A 22,330-nucleotide genomic window follows, 5' to 3' on the forward strand; every position below is an offset into this window, starting at 1 on the left:
CAGTATTCAATTGCTCGTAGTAATATCTGATTTTCTAAGTAGAAATAGCTAGTTCTGACTTTTCATTGAGGCTTAAAGTATACTGCTGTGTTTAGGGAAAGTAAAAGAGGGTGTTGTAAACTTAGCATCTCAATTTAAACAGAGATAGTACAAGTATGCATATTTGTTTTCTTTTATTTAGCTTTTAGGAAGGCATTGGTTGTAACTATTTATGAAATATATATCGATCACAGATAAATGAACTAAAAATCCAATAGTTACTAAAAATGTACTACCAGATGAATTTAAAAATGTACTAAAATTTAAAACTTTTTGAAAACTCACCTAACAGTGGATTACAATTCTAATCATCCAATATATAACCTCATTAATTCTGATTTCGGAGAGAATGTTGTTCTATTCGAAAACCCCTAAGTTCCATGATGTAGTACACAACGCCAAGAAAAGTGTTTATGATGTCTTCGATAACTGGTATATGAGATTTTAGAGTATTCTCACTCTCGAGGGTACCAGGTGATTTGCTTCAGAAGCATCAACGAGTTGATAAATTTGTCCCTTTTATTTGTATATTGATTCACAACTACCATAAAATCTCCGTATCATATTGCAAAGGCCGCAAGAATAAGAACTATCTTGGCATCTGGTGAATAGTTGGAGAGTAAAGTCAGTAGTGAATTTGTCCTTTCGTGGACACTACCTTTTTCTAGGCAATCATATTTTTGGGGATATATAATTTATGGAAGGAAGGATTTTTATTTTTCTAATGGAGAAGACTTTCCTTTAATTAGTTCTATAATTAATTAAGTGAGAGAGAGGAAGTGGATCCGGTAATCAATCAATCTATTTAATAAGTAAGGGTAAATTGGGTATTTAGAAACAAAAAAAATTCTTTCAGCTCTTAAAATTAGAATCGTTGCTCTCAGTATAGCACTCCCCATAATTTTATTGATTATTATTAATTGATAAATAAATTTGTGGGCCGTAATTTGTAATTTATAAATATAGAGGACAACTAGTGTGTTCTTAAGTTCGTCAGCTTCATTATAAACTTAATTCTAAAATTTATTAAATTAACATTAAATAACAAACTTGAACAGTTGAAACTCATCTACCTGTTTGCATACAAAAATTTTAAACTTTCGTATTAATTTTATATAAATTAGGTAATAAAAAAAATTCAAAAAGTAAATATATTAAAATTAATTTATAATTTTTTAGTTTTGATCGTTTAATTTTTTTACTACATTAATTAAAAGTTTAAAATTTTCTCACAATTAATTTAATACATTTTAAAATTGAGTGCACATGATCTTTGGTGAACTTAAGAACATCTTGTTCTACTCTGCAAAATCCCATCAATACTCTAATTTTTTTTTTTTTTTGCCAATTCAATACTGTATTATTGACGTATAAAATTCCGTTACCGCACCGCTATTCTAGTATTTCTATTACGCCGACCGACCTCTAGCCCCCCCCTCTCGCTCGCTCGCTCAGTCTACCTCTCTTCGTCGCCATGTTTAAAAAACCAGTAGACGCCAAGGCTCTACAGAGGTTATCAGGCGCAGATAAGAAGAAATTGAGAAGAACCGCCAAGGAGAGGTTTCCACAAGCTTCAGATGCTGATATCGATGCTATAATACCTCCCAAGGTTTCGTTTATTCGGCATATACTATACAAACTTTTAGATTTGCCTCAATCAATTTGAAATTACACACGTGCCTTTAAATTTTGTTAAAACCTAATATTACTGCTCAATTCGACGTTCCAACTGTTTTCACTGGTAATTGAGTACCTGAACCAGTTGTGTATGTAATGGTATCAGCACAAATACTGATAAGATCGTCAATTGGATTTCATTTCATTCTGTATAAATAACTGTAAGAACTTCTGCTACTGAACCATGATACCTTATCAAAAGCATAAACTGGGGCGGACCCAGAATTTTCGTCAGGAGGGGCAAAAAAATATCGAATCGGGTTTAAATAGCTTGTTGGGTTTAAATAACTAATTGGGTACTATATAAAAAAACAATGCTTTGACTTATAGTTTCCAATGCTCCGACTTATAATTTTTGATGCTTTAACTTATAATTCTAATTACTAATCATAATTCAAGAAATTTATTTTGATTTTAACACTAAATTTAACCCGAATTACAAATCAAATATCCAGAGGGGGCAAAAAATTTTCCAGGGAGGGGTAAAGTTGATTGGTACCGATAGATCACCACTAAAACTTGAAATCAAGGGGGGGCGGCCCGCCCTGTTCTACTCTGGATCCGCCCCAGAGCATAAACCAAAACCGCATAACTTCCGAACTGCATTTTACATGTAAACTTGTAAAGATTTTTTTTTTATTTTTGCAACTCTTAGCCAAATACTGATAAGATCATCAATTGGATTTCATTTCATTCTGTATAAATAACTGTGAGAACTTCTGTTACTGAACCATGATACCTTATCAAAAGCATAAACCTAAACCGCATAGCTGCTGAACTGCATTTTACATGTAAACTTGTAAATATATATATTTTTTTCTTTTCGCAACTCTTAGCCAGACTGTATGACAAGCAATTACTGTTTCATTGTTATAGGCTGAAATAACGGTATCAAAATACCCGAACCGAGTGCATGTGTATGGCATCGAGGGAGGTTTTCCCATGCTTTTCGACATTGACGGCCGTGGATCTGAAATTTATCCTACAGGTTAAATTTTAGTTATTAAAAAGAACCTATGTAACAAGGAATACAATAGTGCCTCTTTTTTATTTTTTTAACATAAAAGGTACTGTACATACCTCCTAAGCAGTTTGCCTAAAGGCTCACTTGATGCGTCCCTAGGATTTTGTTATTTATCTTAAATTTTTTTCTTATACGGCTTACTTCAGGCATATTGTGACTATACTTTTATCTTTTTTATTGGGGCACTGTGTAAATAGCTGTCATTAATTATGTCATGTATTATGGCAGTTTATGCATTGTGGATGGTACCAGAGCTACTTCCCTCTTTCCTTCTTAAAGCAGGTGAGGTGTCCCAATATATACTAGGAGGTGCGGATTTAATGTTTCCCGGAATTAGTATACCTCAAGAGGGGTTGCCTAATTTCACAGAAGGTGAACCTTATTCAGTAAGAGTGCCCGGTAACCCTGCACCAATTGCAGTGAGTCTTTTCAAAATATATTCTCTCATTTAAATACTTACCATACCTTGTATAAGTTTGCAGCATTTCATTTGTTGTTCCTTCGTTAGGTGGGGGCCACATATATGAGTAGCGCACAAGCCATGAAAGCTGGTCTACGCGGCAAAGCTTTGCGAGTCTTGCACTATTACCTTGATTGTCTATGGCAAGTATATTTAATATATAACTTTTAAACACGCTATAGGTTTTTCTTTTTGAATTCACACCGAGTATTCTTTTTGTCTTTTCAACTAGCATGCCATTGCCATAAGCAAGTTTAAATGTCGTCATATTAAAATCACATGGCCTCATGAAGTGTTAATGATAAAGGTGAGGCTGAATTTTGAGTTGCTTTGCATTGTCTCAGATCAATCTGGGCTTGAAAGGAAGAGCCATTACGTGTAAGAGCTAAAATTGTCAACACTTGACATTCCCATACGTTCACTTGTACTAATATGAAAATTGGGTGCCATTTGCAAAAAAATAGTCCGATATATGCCTTCAGTTACTGAAACTGCAAAATAAACTCTAACTTAAGTATATTTAGAATTACCAAATTGTTTTCTTAATCAATAATTTGTTGTCATATACTGTCTTTTTCAGGGGTTCTGTGGAAGCCCGTTATGTTCCAAACGCAGGATTTTTAGAAGATGTTGTTTTTGGTGACCCCACTCTTTCTCGACATCCTGATGACTCGAGTGAAATTGTGGAAGAAAATGATGAAAGAAACGAAGAGCTGCCGTTGGATGGTGATCAGATGGCTGAGGCAGCTGAGGAATTGAGTGCTGATGTCAGCAGCATGCTGAAGGTATCAGAAAGTACTACTGAAGATGATAAGAACAAAGAAGAGAAAGAGGAGCATGTCATGACAGTAGAGGAAATAGACGCCATGTTGGATAGGTGCTTATTGCAAGCACTGCATACAAGTGTTAAAGATAGTGATTTGCCTATGCCTGGTAGCACTCTATGGTACTAACTTACCTTTCTTTTAGGATATTGTCATATTTTATTTACTTTCTTTTGTCTGTCCTTTTTTATTTTGTCCGTTTTTTTTTTTGCAAAGAAGACCTGATATTCATGATAAAAAAAACCTTAAACCTTTTCTGTATCTGCATAACCATATTATGGATCATCAATGATAAAACCAAAGTTAAATTTAAGCAATAAATGACTAAGTTTCCATTTTAACTCTTTATATTAACTCAGTCATTACTAGTTCATGTATACAGAATCTAAATTCTATTTTTTACACTTATTGTGTTTTAATTCAGTTTTGTCTTAGTTTAGCAAAAAGCTTGATGGAGTTATGATAAAGTTGCCAAATTTTGACGGCAGTGGCAAAAACCTCAACAATGCTTAATGTTAGATGCAAATGTGAAACAAATGTTGTTGGTTGCTTGCAACATGATGACATGTTAGGGATTTTTTCTGAAAGAATAATTTTAATTTTAAGACTTAAGCCGGTTGCTCTCTTGTTTGTTCCTTAGTAGTATGCTTGCATATCATCTCAACATAGACAAATTAAAATGGTTGTTCGGGAGTTGTATAAATCAAACCATTGATGCAACAGATATCTTTTACTAGGGTACAACTGTTACATATAAATGCAATTCCAGTAAGTCATAGAGTCATCCTGAACTCGTATCTTTTATACATCCGAAGACATATTCTAGAGAGTTTTGTTACCCAACTCAATTCCAAGCTTGTTAACTTCCTCATTCTGTTCCTATTCATCGACAATTTATTTTATACAAGTAGAGAGAAAGATATGCAATCCTATTACTGTTTTAATTCCTTTTGTTGTTCTTGAAAGTAAGACTCTCTTGCCAAGTCATCCTCTTGTACTTAACATCAATTGCATTAATGATGTGATGTTTTTAAATTGACAGGTCACACCACATACTTCCCTGCAGACCATCTGGCATTACTTTGGACATCAAAAAGTCGTCACATAAAAAATTATCAAAGTGGTTGCAATCCAAATCTTCAGCCGGCCTGGTAAATTCCATTCCAAAAAGCTGCTTTTTATTGTTATATTGTACTCGCAGGTTTAATCTGACTTGCTGTAAATTACGATCTTATTTAGATATCAACAAAGGAGGATAAGCATAGGAAAGAGATTATGCTACTGCGAATTCATCGTGACCATGCTGATTATATGTCCTTCAGACCTGAAAAGAAGCCAAAAGAACCCGTCGATCAAAAAGACAATACTAACCCTAGTCCCAATAGTGATGCTAGCCATTCCGGAAAGTCACAACTCGAAATGATAGAGGTTTACAAACCCACCACGCATGTTAATCCAGTTTTTGTTTCAGTTGGTGCTGACACCAGCAGATATTACACTGCATCAGAGGCTTCTGATGTGGCTTTCAGGTTTGTCAGAATATTTATATTCTTAATTTTTATGCTACATCTTTCTACTTTTTTATGGCTTGATTGCACTTCAATGCCTTCAATTGCTGACGTGTTGTTATGGCCCCACCAAATTTAGAAAAATGCACTCGAATTCCTTTGACAATTGTCATACAATAGTTCCGATAGTCCATGTAATAATGGTCATACAATGGCTTAGCAAGTACTTTTTGACTTAAATGGATGAAGTTTCATCCAGTGGAAGTATCAGTAAAACATATCCTTTCGCTAATAGACAAGCATACAAAAATAGAAAATAGAAAATATGACAAAGTTGAGGGGTTTTTGTGCATATCCTTTTTCCCCTTGTGTTACCTCTTTGGTGATGTTGTGATTTTCTTTAGTAGTATAACAAAAATTATACAACAACAGCTCCTGTTTGTCCCCGCTTTGACATTGTTATTAATTATTTTAGCTATTTATTTCCTTCAGCTATGTTGAAAAGGAGAATTTGGTCAAACCAACGGATAAATCAAAAGTAGTTTTAGATGCAATACTGTGTGATGCCTTATACAAAGGCGGAATAAAAAAGGGTGGGGCATACCCAACAGAGATCCACAAAAGAGATATGGGATCGACATTTCTCGGCCGCATGCAGATCCACCACCATGTGTCAAGGGGATCTGACTCGGTGCTGAGGAAGGGGGCTATAAAACCGATTCAGATATTGACAGAGAGGAGGCAGGGCAATAAAAAGATGACACGGGTTTCGGGTCTGGAGACGTTCTTATTGTATCCAGATTTGCTAGCGTCTGAGCTGCAGAAGAAGTTTGCATGTAGCACCACTGTTGCCGAGCTTCCAGGTATTGAGGGTACTTTGGTATTTTTTTAATTGTAAATTTTATGTTTTGAGTTGCTAGGGTCTGAAATTTGAAATATTTGAATCAGGAAAGAAAGGGCATGAGGTGCTAGTTCAAGGTGGTGTAATTGATAACCTGGCGAGGCACCTAGTAGAACACTATGGCGTCCCAAAGAGATACATTGAGGTGCTTGACAAAACCAAGAGGTAAAATAGTGTTTACTTCTTAATATGTGTTTTAGGACATTTTGGTAGGAAGGGTGAAAATGCAAAAATGCAGAAATGATTTGGGGGAAGCATGCTGATTTCTGAGTGTATGGTTCTGGTACTTGAAGATTTTGAGGTTGCTATATGGGTACATGGAGTATTTATTAGAACTTGATAGTGAATTGACATGAAAGTTAGTTGAGTATTGTTTCATTCTTGCTGTGCTTAGTTATTATTTATTTCTTTTTCTTTTTCATGATACGCTCGCAGATTTAGTATAACAACAGTGATAATATATTATTGAAAGAACGACTTCAAATTCCACGATAATGGACACATTAAATGTCGTTTTACAAAAAAAAGGAAAGAGAGATAAATGAGCAGGTAAAACAATAATTTTTAAAAAGAGAGAACAAATCTGGATGTTTCACTTAGTCATAATCCATATTATTGCTGATGACCTTGGGCTTGAGCAAATCAATCCGTGAAATCTTGCATAATATCGTGTTGTATCGCATTGATTTGATCTCATCTCTAAACACTCTCCGACATCTTTCTCTTCATATTACAATACTTTATACGCTTGTTCTGGCCATTTTGGTTTTAGAGCTAACAGTGGAGTTGCTAGGCACTGGAAAGTGGAAAATCATGATGATTTCATATGGAACTTATCTAAAATAAGAAATCCTGATAATCACTGGCACACTGTAGGACTACTAGTGCATATAATACACCGCACGATGGGAACTTTCAATATATAAAATCATATATATAAGCTATATCTGACTTTTCCTCAAAAAGAGGAGCACATATAAGCCTCTTAAGAGCAAAGTTAGCACGTGTTGTGTTCACTACAGGAGAGTTTGGTGAACACAACTCTAAAAATTTATTAAATTTGTTTCAAACGATTAATCCGTTGAAATCAATTAATTTCATGAGTAATGTATTTGCGTGCAAATTTTAAAAGTTTTGATTTTATTTAATATAAAATCAAGCAGTAAAAAAAATATTTTTTTTAATAAGTTACTTTATTAAATAAATTTTATTTTTTCTTACATGTACATGTATCACTCTTAAAATAAATTATTTTTAATAATTTGAATCCATCAAGTCAACTCAATAAATTTGTAAAATTACACTCAATAAATTCTCTTGATGAAGTGAGTATAAAACACACCAACAACATCAGTCAGTATATCAAGACAGATTGTTCGTTGGCTGTCTCCGACTTATCTATAAATGAGTCACGTCATGCAGAAATATCAATCTTATTCTGTAGAATTATGTGGTGGAAAAAAAAATGATCTCTCTCTAAGGCGATTTTGAAGGCGATTTTAAATCATGTGAAAACTACACCTGCATCCTACCAAATTACATCCATTGACACCACCACTTCCATCCCACATTTACTACACTGTACTCAAGGCATTTACTTCTCAACTAACTCACACCTATTCTCTCACGGCTGTAAACTAGTATAAAATTAAATAAAGTTAAATAAAGTTAAATGATGAGAATGAGATGCGTGCCTGGTGATGAATGAACCGAGACAATATTATCTGGACTTCTGGAGTCCCAATCATCTGAAGTAACTCAAATTTTGAGTTTAGATCGGGACCATTCAATCAGAATCCGAATCAATCCGGTTGAGATGGATGCACGAGATGTTTTTAATATGCTCGCTTGATACGACGGTTCAGATCTAACTCAAAATTTGAGTTACTTGAAATGAATTCATATTATCAACCGATAGTCAGCAGTCAGCAGTCAACGCCCACTCAAAATAAAAATTTGTACTTCATACTTACTGTGGCCACATTTATTGATGCACGTGGGACTGCCTCCAAATCAGCAGGATTTTGTTTAATCTGATATTATCTCTAGTTTTGTTTAATATATACGGTCATGTTTGGTTATAAGGTAAAGTTAATAAAGATTAAATTACTTGCTCTATTTTACTTTTTACATTTTACCCCTTATTTAGTAGTTTAAATTATGAATTAAATTAATTCATATAAAGAAGTAACATGTTAAAAAATGAACTCATATTTATAATAATAAGTCCTACAAATAAAATAAATATAAAATAAGTTAATCTACTTAAAAAAAATAAAATAACTCATTTCAAATTAACTCATCTCTTACTTCATTTTAAATATAAAATAAAGAGAAATTTAGATATATACCCATCATAACTTCTTCAATTAGATATTTCCCCATCAAAAATTCAAAATTAGTTATTTCCCCATCTAAATAGATCTATATTATAAATATACCCATTACTCAATTAAATCACTGATTAATAATAAAAAATAAATAAAAAGACAATAATGCCCTTCTCTTGCCTCCGGTTTAAGTCTGTCCTCTCCTCTCTTCCCTTGGATGCAAGAAACTATATCTCTTAATCTATTTTGAATCTAGTAGTAACGAGAATCATTACGTTGTACTAATTAAACAAAAATGATTACTTGCTCTGTATACCAAGCAAACTAACCAGTTGTGACTGCTACCCGGCTTTAATAGGTGCATTCAAACTGGCCGGTTCAGAACTCCAAATGTCAAAAGCAGAGTAAATACTAGTTGACAAAATTTAGTACCAACTTTATTGTTTAGTTCGGCAATTATATAAAATTTGTTGAACTGATTTGTAAATTTTAACTATGTAACAAATTGGAGCTTAGAAGTCATCCAATGTATCACGCAATGAGTGCGATAAGTTGAAAATAATAACAAGCTGCTGTTATATTTGATATGGTTTTTGTATCTTTTGACTTGCGCCATTATTGCTTTGGGCTTGTAAGAAATTTTGGAGTTGGAATATTTCTTATGCTGATGCCATATTCATATAAGCGAACAAACAAATTTAAGTAATCAGAAAAAAATATTGTCCACTTGAATAAAGAAAAGTTGTGCTGCAAGCATTGAACAATAGTCATCTCATCCTTAATTAATTATCTCTTAGTCTAGATCTTAATTTATGAGATTTCGTTATGGGTGGAGGAAGGTTGTGCGGGAAGAGGTTTAGAGGAGGGTCGCGTGCAGGAAGAGGAAGGTCGGGCACGATCTGAATTGAGCGGAAAGGAGGAGGGTCGCGTGCAAGAAGAGGAAGGTTGGGCAGGATCTGATTTGAGCGGGATAGAGGACGGTCTTGTGCAGGAAGAGGAAGGTCTGGCAGGATGGGAATTGAACAGGATGGCTTGGAGGGTTGTTTGGGAAGAGGTATTAGTGAATAGTGATACATAATTTTGAGGGTAAAATTGTCAATTTAATATGTAATTAATATTAATAAGTATTTTTAATTGAAAAATTTTAGAAAATGGGGATATTAATAAAATGAGTTAGTTTTGATGGGTAAATAACTATTTTCAAATTTAGATGGGTAAATATCTAATTTAAGAAGTTATGATGGATATATATCTAAATTTCTCTAAAATAAAAAATTTACTCCACCTCTTGCTCTTTACTCCACAATCAAGTATAACCTATCTTTAGTTTTCAATTTCTTCACTTTGAGCGCCTACTTTATTGAACTATTGTCGGCAACCGCATCTGTTTTTTTTAGCAGATTTAATGATCCAGGTATTTACATCTTATTTTATTCTAAAGAGATGATTCGATATTACAAAAACAGCTGTCAGTTCGTTAAACATTTGAAATAAATCATTCTGTCAAGTTCCTTTGAAGTGCATTAAAAAAGTCAATGCCCCGCTTTCAGGCTCAGCCATCTCTGTATGACTGTATCAATCATAGAGGGATAGGGGGGTTTTTTTGATAAATCATAATTAAGAAAATGTTTTTTACTGATCCAGCATGATTACTTTTTTTTTTTTCAAAAACCAGAAGGACCGGAGCGCTCCTCCGGTCTTAAAATTTTTCTTTACTCAAGACCGGAGGGCTCCTCCGGTCTCTCAAAATTTTAATCTGTTTTATCCATTACAATTGTATGTGTCACAGAAGATCCGAAAAATTATAAACAAATCAAGACCGGATGGCTGGTCCGGTCTCTCCAAAAATTCATAACCAAGACCGGAGGGCCGGTCCGGTCTTAACTAATTTAGTTTGAACGAGTATCCTCTCCGTTATGTGTAAAAGATTCCTTTCACTTTATGGTTTGAGATTTACTCTCAGCCGGTGCCTATTCGGGATTTTGCAGGGGGCCCAATATTATTTGTGCTTTGAGATTGGTGCGAAGTTAAAGGAATGGTCCAGATTGGTCCGGTCTTAATTATTATTTTTTTAATACTTTATTTAGCATTTAGGTCAGGTGTTATTTGTTTCCGTCTCTGTCTCCCCCATTTTCATTTTCTTCTTCTCGCACCGTTCTTTCACCATTTTTTTTTGAACTCTTCAAATTAATCTAATTTTAATTCTAATTATATAGATTTGTGTATTTTTGAGAGAAGAACAAAAAAAGCTTCAGATCTACAAGTTTTGTTCGGTATGTATTTAATTCTTTTATTTTTAATAAATAATCTGAAATTATGAATAAATGGTTAGAATAAATAGTTTATGTAATAATTGTAGTATAAATAAATAGTTCATGTGTAATTTTATCTTTTTGTGGTATAAATGATTTATGTGTATTTTTTGTAGTAGTATAAATGGTTTATGTGTATTTTTTTTAGTAGTATAAATGGTTTATGTATAAATGATTTATGTAGTAATTGTAGTATAAATAAATAGTTTATGTGTAATTTTATCTTTTTGTGGTATAAATGATTTATGTGTGTTTTTTGTAGTAGTATAAATGGTTTATGTGGTATAAATGATTTATGTGTATTTTTTGTAGTAGTATAAATGGTTTATGTGTATGTTTTTTTAGTAGTATAAATGGTTTATGTGTATGTTTTTTTAGTAGTATAAATGGTTTATGTATAAATGATTTATGTAGTAATTGTAGTATAAATAAATTATTTATGTTGTAATTATAGTATAAAAATTGATTTATGTAGTAATTTATTTGCAATTAGTATAACAAAATAGTTTATGTGTATAGTTGTATGAATGATTTATGTAGTAGTTGTAGTATAAATAAATGATTTATGTAGTAATTTATTTGCATGTAGTATAAATAAATTAATTATGTAGTAATTGTAGTATAAGTGATTTTTGTAGTAATTGTAGTAATTCATATTTATTTTTCTAGTGTAATTTAAGTTTATATAGTTTAACTATTAATTGTAGAATTATTTAGTGTACATGCATGTATTAATTGTTGAATGATGATATCTCCATATTATGTCTAATTTATAGCCCTAATTTATACTTAAACCTGTGTTTTAAAGCCTATAAATGTGGACTTTTTACTTATATTTCGAAGAAATGTGGTACTGCTATGTTTTGTTTGGTATTTTGCAGGAAAAAGGGCGAAAAACTGGATCTGACAATTTTTCATACGGCCTGTATGACATACCCTACGGGCCGTACAGGATCTGCCCAACCACACAGAAGATTCCACAACAGAGGCACATAGTCTCCAAGACAAAACACAGCCCTACGGGCCGTATGGGGTCCTCTACGGGCCGTAGGGTGCTAAATCGGAAAAATCCAGCAGGATCTGAAATCAGCTGAAATCAAGGAGGCCGAAAAGGAAGCCTCTGCACACGCGATCCAGGGCATTAAATGAGATATTTCCTCACCAAAAAAAGGGGGATTCACAACTGGAACTTGGATAAGCTTTCTTGGAGCAAAAGACAAGAGGAGGAGAGGAAGAAGAGAAGTGAAAAACGCGAGTTTGCAACGGATCTTCAGATTTTCCACTGTTTTGTCATGAACTCTTTTATTTTCTGTTATTTGTGTTATCTTAGGAACATGAGTAGCTAATTTACTTTGTTTCTAGGGCTAAGATGTAGTTTCTAGTTTGGTTTTGTTTGCATGCTACTTGGATTTTGTGTTGAATGCTTTGTTTTTACCTTGTTGAGTAGTATTTTGATTGCTTTATTTGTGCTTGCTTGAATTGATTAGTCATCCCGTTAGATGAATGCGCACATCTAAGTGTTAGGAGCCAAGTCTATGACATTTAATCCAACCGAATAAAGTATATGAAGTAGGGTTAAACCAAGGAGTACCCGAAAGGTGAAACTTTCCTTGAGGCGAAAGTCCTTGGATACTTTTAGTAAACCAACAAGTAACTTAGATAAATTAGGCCAAAATGCGAAAGTTGAGGTTTAACGCATCTAAGAGGGAAGTATTTGAGTCCGGTAATCGGGTACTAGGCCAAAATGCGAAAGTTGAGGTTAGGTATCTAGATCTGGTCGATAGAAACCCTAAACATTAGTATCAACACAGAAAACAGTAGCTGCAGCATTAACTCGGGGTCCCCTACGGGCCGTATGGGAAGCCATACGGGCCGTATGCCTCGGGGCTGAACAGAAATGAAATCTGAACCCTGGAAACGCCTTTTTATTAATTGAAAACAACTTTAATTCTTTTTATTTGCTTTTTAAACTTGTCATAAATCATTAGAATTGTTAGAATTAAACCAATTCAATTTCTCTCACTTCTAGAATTTTAAGTAACTTTAGGATAAGTCCGGTTATTTTCTTCCGTCCCTGTGGATCGATACCTGAGCATACTCATCGATAGGATAGTACACTTGCTATCTGATTTGACAGAGTGTAACAAAGGTTTAAAAGGTATAGCTTGCTATACTGAAACTTTGTAGCATATATTATGTGCGAACAAGTTTTTGGCGCCGTTGCCGGGGAAGGCAACGAAAATTCTGGGCTTTTTCTTATTTTTGCTTGATTCTAGATTTTAATTTTAATTTTTCTTTTTCTATCTTTGCAGGAACATACTGGAAGGGTCACTGCCCGAGAACCACTATCAACTCAGAAGCAAAGGGCAGACTTCCAACTCATTCGTTCCAGCACCACCACATCTGTCACCTCTCCGTACGGCCCGTAGGAGATTCATACGGCCCGTACCAGCCGACAACAGAGGCCAGACAGACCTAGAACAGGACACAATGAATAACGGCGGAGTTAATCCACCCATCACTGATCCACCCGTTCAGGATCCACCCATCCAGGACCCTCCCGTCCAGGACCAGTTCTCTGATGATGAAGGAGCAGACTATGCGCCCAGGACATTGCGAGAGTTTAATGTCCCGAGAGCTGAAGATGTTAGAGGAGCAATCTGATTGCCAAGGATTGCTGGCAACCAGCCCAACTTCAATCCAGGCGTTGTCAACATCGTCCAGCAAAACACATTCCATGGCATGGATCATGAGGATCCACATGCCCATGTTCAAACTTTTCTTGAGTGTTGTGCCACCATTAAAATTAATGGCGCAACAGCTGATTACATTAGGCTTGCTTTATTTCCTTTCACTCTTAGGGATAAAGCCAAGAAATGGTTAGGGTCACTACCAAGGGATTCAATTACAACTTGGAGGGAACTGTCCAAACTGTTTTTGACCAGATTTTTCCCCCATAAAAGAACTGCCGAGATTAGGACCCAACTGACCAGTTTCAGACAAAGGTTTGATGAACCACTGAATGAGGCCTGGGAAAGGTTTAGGGAATTACAATACTCTTGTCCACATCACGGTATTCCCGAATGGTTACTTGTTCAGTCTTTTTATTCTGGTTTAACTGATACCACTCGTACTTCTGTTGATGCAGTTGCAGGTGGAGCTCTCATGGATCGAGAGGCTACCGAGGCAATGAATTTAATTGACAATATGGCAACTAACCAACAATGGTCCGGTCGAGGGAGCACTCGAGGAACTAGAGGAGGCCGAATTGAGGTCGATCAGATCACCGCTCTCACCGCCAAGATGGATGCCATGCAGAAGGCTTTTGACAAGATGAGTGTCAAAGCGCTTGGTAATCAGCAACCACAACCTTGTGTTATGTGTGGGGATGATAGACACGAGTATGAGAATTGTCCGCTTGCGCAAAGAGATGAAGAACCCGAGCAAGTGAATTCTCTCAACAATGAGCCATCTTACTTCCCAAAACCTCCTTTCACCCGAACCTATTCCAAGGACCCGATTGAACAACAGAACTGGAGGTGGAAGCAAAACAACCCCCCACACTTCAATAACAACCCTTCTGGCAGCAACAATAACAACCGCAACTTCTACAACAATGCTGCATTCAATAACTCGAACAACCGTGCACCATACTCAGGACCATCTAAACCCTATGTTACCCCTGCTGTGGAGAACTTTATGCATGAGCAAGGGAAGATGAATCAAATGCTCTTCGAACAGATGCAAGCAATCAACGCTCAGTTGGCTAGTTTGGCCGCCCAAAACAAACCTCAAAATGGGAGCCAAACCGCACCACCACAACCTGGAATGCTACCAGGCCAACCAGAGATTAACTCCAGGGAAGAGGCTAAGGCAGTGACATTGCGAAGTGGGACACAGTACCAAGGACCAACCATGCCTGTCGAGCCAGAAGCCGAACCTACGGCCCGTATGAATCCAGTACGACCCGTAGAGACAACTACTGAGATTTCTGAGCAGCCAGCATCTGATCCGATTGAAATTGTGAATGAAGAGACAGACCATACGGCCCGTACTAGACCCGTACGGCCCGTACCAGATGAAGCTGACAAGCAGAAAAAGAAGGTGACCGAGAAGCCACCGCCCTACCGGCCACCAGTTCCATTCCCACAGAGATTAGCAGAAACCCGACTCAATGAACAGTTCTTCAAGTTTATTGAAGTTATGAAGCAATTGCACATTACAATTCCATTCACCGAGGCATTGACCCAAATGCCCACCTACGCTAAGTTTCTCAAGGACATCCTATCCAATAAACGAAGCTTGGGGGGGCGTGAGACGGTGAAATTGACTGAACAGTGCAGTGCTATACTGAGGAGTGAACTTCCACCGAAATTGGAAGATCCGGGTAAGTTCTCTATTCCATGCACGATTGGCAAGGCCACCATCCGACGAGCTTTGTGTGATTTGGGGGCTAGTGTGAGTCTCATGCCGCGAACTATCTTCGAACGACTGGGTGTGGGCGAGCTTAGACCCACACGAATGACCTTACAACTTGTAGATTCTTCGGTGAGGCTACCACTTGGCATAGTGGAAGATGTACCGGTGCAAGTCGGTAAGTTCTATGTGCCCGGTGATTTTGTTGTGATGGAAATGGAGGAAGACAAGGAGGTCCCTATCATTTTGGGACGACCATTTTTGAGGACCGCGGGAGCGCTAATTGATGTGAAAAATGGGACTTTAACCTTGAACATCGGAGATGAGAAAGTTCACTTTCAAATCGACCGAGCAATGAAGTACCCCGCTCAACCCGAATCGTGTTATATGATCGATGTGGTTGATGAATTGGTTGAAGAGAATTTTCTGGAGCAAGTCGACAACTCGCTAAGGTATCATTTCGATTTTTTATCTGATTTGCAGGATAAAACAAGCGAGTTTGAGACGATTTACACGGCAGACGCAGCACCTGTCTGTCTGGAAGGATATCCATACGGGCCGTACCCAGATCATACGGGCCGTAGACCAGAGGAATTTCAAACAGAGAAGCTGGAGATTGAGAAGGAAACGAAGGTTCAGCCTGAAGCTGAAGCATACGGCCCGTACCCAGATCATACGGACCGTACGACCAGCCAGACAGAGCAGATCACTCCCGAATTAAAACCCCTCCCAGCCTCTCTCAGGTATGAATTCCTTGATTCAGAAAAGAAATGTCCTGTTATTGTAAATGCAGGATTGACCCCTGACCAAACCGCCAAGCTCATGGAGAAGTTGAGAACCCACAAAGGCGCGATTGGATATTCTATCAAGGACTTGAAAGGGATCGATCCAACCATTTGCACACACAGGATCTTGCTAGAGGATGACCACAAGCCTTCAGTTGAACAACAAAGACGGCTCAACCCAAATCTGAAAGAGGTAGTAAAGAAAGAAATTTTAAAACTTTATGAAGCAGGTATTATCTACCCGATTTCTGACAGCAAATGGGTGAGCCCCGTCCATGTGGTTCCCAAGAAAGGAGGAGCAACAGTGGTGAAGAATGAAAAAGATGAGATGATCCAAACACGCATTGCAACCGGTTGGAGGATGTGCATTGACTACCGGAAGCTCAACGCGGCTACACGCAAGGATCACTTTCCCTTGCCATTTGTTGATCAACTCCTAGAAAGGCTTGCTAATCACTCATATTTCTGTTATCTTGATGGTTATTCAGGTTTCTTTCAGATTCCCATTCATCCGCAGGACCAAGAGAAGACCACATTCACATGCCCATACGGTACCTATGCATACCGTAGAATGCCCTTTGGTCTTTGCAATGCACCTGCGACTTTTCAGAGAGCCATGATGGCTATTTTTTCTAATTTTATTGAAAAAGAAGTTGAAATTTTTATGGATGATTTTTCTGTATATGGTACTAGTTTTGATTCTTGTTTGGCTAATTTGTGTAAGATTTTGCAGAGATGTGAAGAAGTGAATTTAATCCTCAATTGGGAAAAATGCCATTTCATGGTCCAAGAAGGAGTAGTCTTGGGACATGTTGTCACCTTAAGGGGGATTGAGGTTGACAAAGCAAAAATTGAGGTAATTGAGAAACTCGAAATCCCAACAAATGTCAAGGGGGTTCGAAGTTTTCTCGGACATGCAGGTTTTTATCGCCGTTTCATAAAGGATTTCTCGAAAATTGCAAAACCATTGACCAATCTACTTATTAAAGATTCTGATTTTGTTTTTACTGATGATTGTGTCAAGTCTTTTTGCAGTTTAAAGGAAGCCCTTATTTCTGCACCTATCTTACAGCCACCCGATTGGTCACTACCGTTTGAGTTGATGTGCGATGCAAGTGACTATGCAGTTGGGGCAGTTCTGGGGCAGCGGAAGGACAAGAAGCCCTGTGCTATCTATTATGCTAGCAAGGTGTTAGATCCGGCCCAAATGAACTACACCACAACCGAGAAGGAGCTTCTCGCCATTGTTTTCGCCCTTGACAAATTCAGATCATATTTGGTGGGCTCGAAGATAGTGGTCTACACCGATCATGCTGCACTAAGGTACCTTTTGACTAAAAAAGATGCAAAACCAAGGCTAATAAGATGGATTCTTCTTTTGCAGGAGTTTGATCTTGAGGTAAGAGATAAGAAAGGAGTCGAGAACTCTGTGGCGGATCATCTGTCCCGGCTTCGTTGGGAAGAGGACACCACAATCGAACTCCCGATCAATGACTCATTCCCCGATGAACAGCTCCTCGCATTCAGTTCTGACCTGGAGGACATCCATACAGGCCGTACAGAAGTTCATACGGTCTGTATGATTCAGCATACGGCCCGTACGCACTTCCATACAGGCCGTACGCAGACCAACCAGAGCAAACAGCAAGCTCCCTGGTATGCCGACATCGCGAATTACCTGGTCTCTGGAGATTTTCCTGGCACAATGTCCCACCAGCAGAAGAAGAAACTCAAGTCTGATGCCAAGTACTACTTTTGGGATGAGCCCTACCTCTTCAAGATTGGAATTGATGGCATATACCGACGCTGTGTTCCACACGATGAAACAAGTTCTATTCTTGCACATTGCCACTCATCCGCTTATGGAGGACACTCTTCATACTCCAAGACTACTGCCAAGGTATTACAATCTGGTTTCTTTTGGCCCTCTCTTTTCAAAGATGCAAGATCTTTTGTTCTAGCTTGTGACAGGTGCCAAAGAACCGGAAACATGACGAGACGAAGTGAAATGCCTCTCAACTTTATCCTAGAGGTAGAGATTTTTGATGTTTGGGGAATTGATTTCATGGGCCCATTCCCTTCCTCTCGAGGGAATGAGTATATTTTGGTGGCAGTTGACTATGTGTCAAAGTGGGTAGAGGCAATGGCATGCCGCAAGGCTGACTCGAATTCTGTGAAAAGGCTTTTCAATGAGATCATTTTCCCTCGTTTCGGGGTACCTCGAGCTGTTATCAGTGACGGAGGCAAGCACTTCGTCAATCGACAATTCAACAATCTCTTGAGCCGACATGGGGTGACTCATAAGGTATCCACTTCTTACCATCCTCAAACTAATGGCCAAGCTGAGATTTCTAACAGGGAAATCAAGTCGATTTTAGAGAAAACGGTGGCAAGGACAAGGAAGGATTGGGCTTTCAAGCTGCATGATGCACTTTGGGCCTACCGCACTGCATTCAAGACACCAATTGGCATGAGTCCTTACAAGCTGGTGTATGGAAAGTCGTGCCACCTCCCTGTTGAAATTGAGCACAAGGCATTCTGGGCCACAAGAGCAATCAACATGGACCTACTTGCAGCTGGAGAAAAACGTGTCCTCGACTTACATGAGTTGGAGGAAATGAGGCTGCATGCGTATGAGAATGCTAGGTTTTACAAGGAAAAGACGAAGCGATTGCATGACCAACGCATTTCGCCTCGCCAATTCAAGGAGGGAGATCTTGTACTTTTGTTTAATTCTAGATTGAGAATTTTTCCAGGTAAACTCAAGTCAAGGTGGTCCGGCCCATTTCAAGTGAAGAAAGTGTATCCTTTTGGAGCAGTCGATATCTGGAGCACGGGAAGTGGTACTTTCAAGGTGAATGGTCAGCGCCTCAAGCATTACGTTGCTGACCACCTGATGAATGAGCGGAGCGTTCAGTTTCTTTCTGACCCCGCTCCGATTGAAACTTAATTTGCAAGGTGGTCTAGCAAAGGACCTAAAACAAGCGCTTCTTGGGAGGCAACCCAAGCACTTTTTAATTTATTTTTATTTTGTTTAGTCATTTCTTTTATTTTAGTTTCAGTTTTTGCATGTTTAATTTCGTATTAGTTTAATTCTGATTCTTCGATTTTTAGTTATCTTTCAAACCAGATCAGATAGGAGAAAAATACAATTCTGGGCGTTCATACGGCCCGTACCAGTTTCCTTACAGGCCGTAGGGTATCCATTCGGCGCGGACACCCAAGAGTCGCGACTCTCTCTCTTCGCGTCCCTTCAACTCACCCGTCTACCTTTTTATACCCCCCTCCTGATAGTACCCGACAAACCCTGACCCACCAAACCCCACCTTGTCGTCTTCCTCCTACGGGCCGCACGAGAAGCCGTACCCCTAAACCCTAGCCGCCGCCACCTTCTCCTCCGCTCGCCTCCGCCACTAGCCGCCCGATCTCGCCACTGCAGAAAGGACCCGCGCCGTTCTCCACGCTGACCCGACCGCCGCCGTCTCTCTCTCGCCATTTTTTCCACCACACTCACCCGCCGGCCGCCTCCCCTCCTTCTTCTCCAAGGTAAGCACCCTTACCTTTCTCCTTTTCTATTTTTACTCATTTTCTACCATTTTTTCTTTGTTTTTCCACCTTCTCCTCCGATCTCTCGGCCACCACTGTCAATCCACCAGTCGAAACCCAAACCCCAACAAAAACCACCAAGACCCTACGGCCTGTACACCAACCCTTACAGCCCGTAGACAATCCCTGCCGAGAACCACAACCAACTCTACCATAACCTTACAGGCCGTACCAGAGGTACCTGACAGCCATGTCTAGTGAACACTGCAGAAAGAGCCGCTAAGACCGCACACCACAACCACCACCCCATCCAGTCCCTGAGCCATATGACTCTGGCTCTGATCAAACATACTCTGGGGAATACACTGACCGATCCAACCGCTTCGCGGAACGGTATTTTGAGATGCCAACCCGTCGGATGTACGAAAACTTCATCAATCTCCAAAAGAAGAAGTTTGAGAACACAGCAATGGTCAACCTGGACACACTCCACAGTTTTGGAGTGGAGGATGATTTCGTCCTCCTCACTGCTGGGATTGGATTTGGCATGGATTTTTGGAACCTCCGCCTCCCAGCCTACGCAATGGACACAAAGGAATTTCTCTCTTCTCTCGAGCTTAAGAGGGACAATCAAGATGTCCCCTTCATCAAATTCCGGCTGTGCAATAGAACTCACCGAGTCTATTTTCCTACTCTTCGCGAGTGGTTCAGTTTCGTTAGAGAGCCCACTACTGACACTCTCAGTTTCCGTGAGGGGTGGGATAGGGATACCTTCTGGGGCATGATCACCGGCTGCCCTAGATCAGCCAGTTCAGAATACCGAGCCCGCTTCATCCCTCACCTCGTTCTCCGTATCATCCAGCGCGCCCTCGCTTCTACCATCTTTGCGCGAGGAGAGACTCTGAACCGCGCCAACACATGTGATCTCATGCTTATGGACACTATGCTCCGTCCAGACATCGAGTATCCGGACTTGGCCCTTTTCATGGTCCAGCACTGGATCCAGCAGCGAGACAACAAGAAGAGCGGTGGCAAGATTAAGATGGGGGCCTATGTAGAACTCATCAAGCGAAAGCTTGGATTGGGAGCAATACCGGGCAGAGAGCCTTGCACTGGTCCCACCGTTATGGATGCTGAAAGCTACCGACAGGGTCTATTCATCTCTATCTCTCGTGGCCCAGCGGGTCACCAGGATCTCTATGATTGGCGCTTTGAGAATGGTGCCTCACGCAGGTTACCATTTGGCCCCTCCATTTCACCACATGACCCATCCACCTGGTTGATCACAGCTCCTCCACCACCACCCTCTGATGCACCCAGCTCTTCTACCCAGCCACCACCATCACAGTCTGCACCCCCACACCTGGCTGACCCTACTCTTAGGGATATCTACTCCATCATGAGGGACATCAGGGACACTCAGCTGGAGCAGGGCCGTCACATCACAGCTATCCAGCAGCAGACAGACATTCACGGCGAGCGCTTGGATGAGATCAGTGGCCACATGTTTGATTATGCTCAGCGCCTTGGTGACATTGAGGACCAGTTTCGTGACTGGCGCTTCGACCCCTCCTATGACTACTGATCAGGTTTGTTTTCACTACCCCAGCTTTTATCTTTTTATCTTAGTTTACTTGCTTGCATGTCTTGAAGCATTGAGGACAATGCTCAGACTAAGCTTGGGGGGGTGATTAGTTGATTTGTTTAGTTGCATGTAGTTTTGTTCTTTTTGTTTTTGTGTTTGCATGTTTCGAGGATTAATTTGTGTGAATTGCGTGAATTAGGGACCAAATTGAGAAATTTTGATTGAGAGATGGTCGAATTTGTGAAATTGGAAGTAACCACACATTTGGTTGAAAGAACTGTATATGATAGTTTGTTTTGGGACTTTGTAGAGCTGAGAATTGAATTGTACCAAGAAAGCATTTAAAACCGAACTGTGCCTTGTAAAAATAGAGAAATGAGATTTGAAAACAATAGAAAGGTTGGGATATCCATTGGTATGAGAGAATACCATTGGATATGTGTATTCATGATATGTGCAAACAAATTAAAATATATATATATAAAAAAAAGAGAGAAAAAGATGGAGAAAATAAGAGTACTGCCAATAAGTCCATTAAGGGCGCCTTTGAGCTCGTCTCCCAAAAATAAAAATAAAATAAAATAAAATCTTTGCACATGTCAACACATGTAGTCCGCGACTTTCTGACCTAAGCTTGTTCCAAGCTTGGGGGGGTATCAAAGAAAAACAAATCACTACAAATGAGGGCATAAACTTGGTAGAAAATGAACTATTGATGCGTTTGATTACTTGGTGCTTACAAATAGCAATACATTCTTGAATATGGGGTTTTGATTGATTGAATTGTGGGGTGAATCAAAATGGACCAAAGGAAACCAAATCACTATCCAAAATGACTCTAATAGGTTTCTAACGAACGCAAGACCATGCAAATTTTCCTCTTAGTAGATTAACTTGCATTTAGGTAAGTCCAACAACCAGAA

General features: G+C 38.8%; 1 protein-coding gene across 1 annotated transcript; it reads left to right on the top strand.

Annotated features, from left to right (window-relative positions):
• Positions 1–1,417: 1,417 nt before the first annotated feature.
• Positions 1,418–6,809, top strand: LOC144566232 (eukaryotic translation initiation factor SUI1 family protein). Its single transcript, XM_078316197.1, has 9 exons — positions 1,418–1,648; positions 2,593–2,704; positions 2,969–3,159; positions 3,249–3,343; positions 3,781–4,146; positions 5,067–5,175; positions 5,264–5,553; positions 6,025–6,395; positions 6,481–6,809. The coding sequence occupies exons 1-9, from the start codon at positions 1,514–1,516 to the stop codon at positions 6,600–6,602; spliced, it is 1,791 nt and encodes a 596-aa protein (XP_078172323.1). The 5' UTR covers positions 1,418–1,513; the 3' UTR covers positions 6,603–6,809.
• The last annotated feature ends 15,521 nt before the right edge of the window (positions 6,810–22,330 follow it).

Source organism: Carex rostrata, chromosome 15 (assembly GCF_964058835.1).
Source record: "Carex rostrata chromosome 15, lpCarRost1.2, whole genome shotgun sequence".
In the NCBI taxonomy this organism is placed as follows: Eukaryota; Viridiplantae; Streptophyta; class Magnoliopsida; order Poales; family Cyperaceae; genus Carex; species Carex rostrata.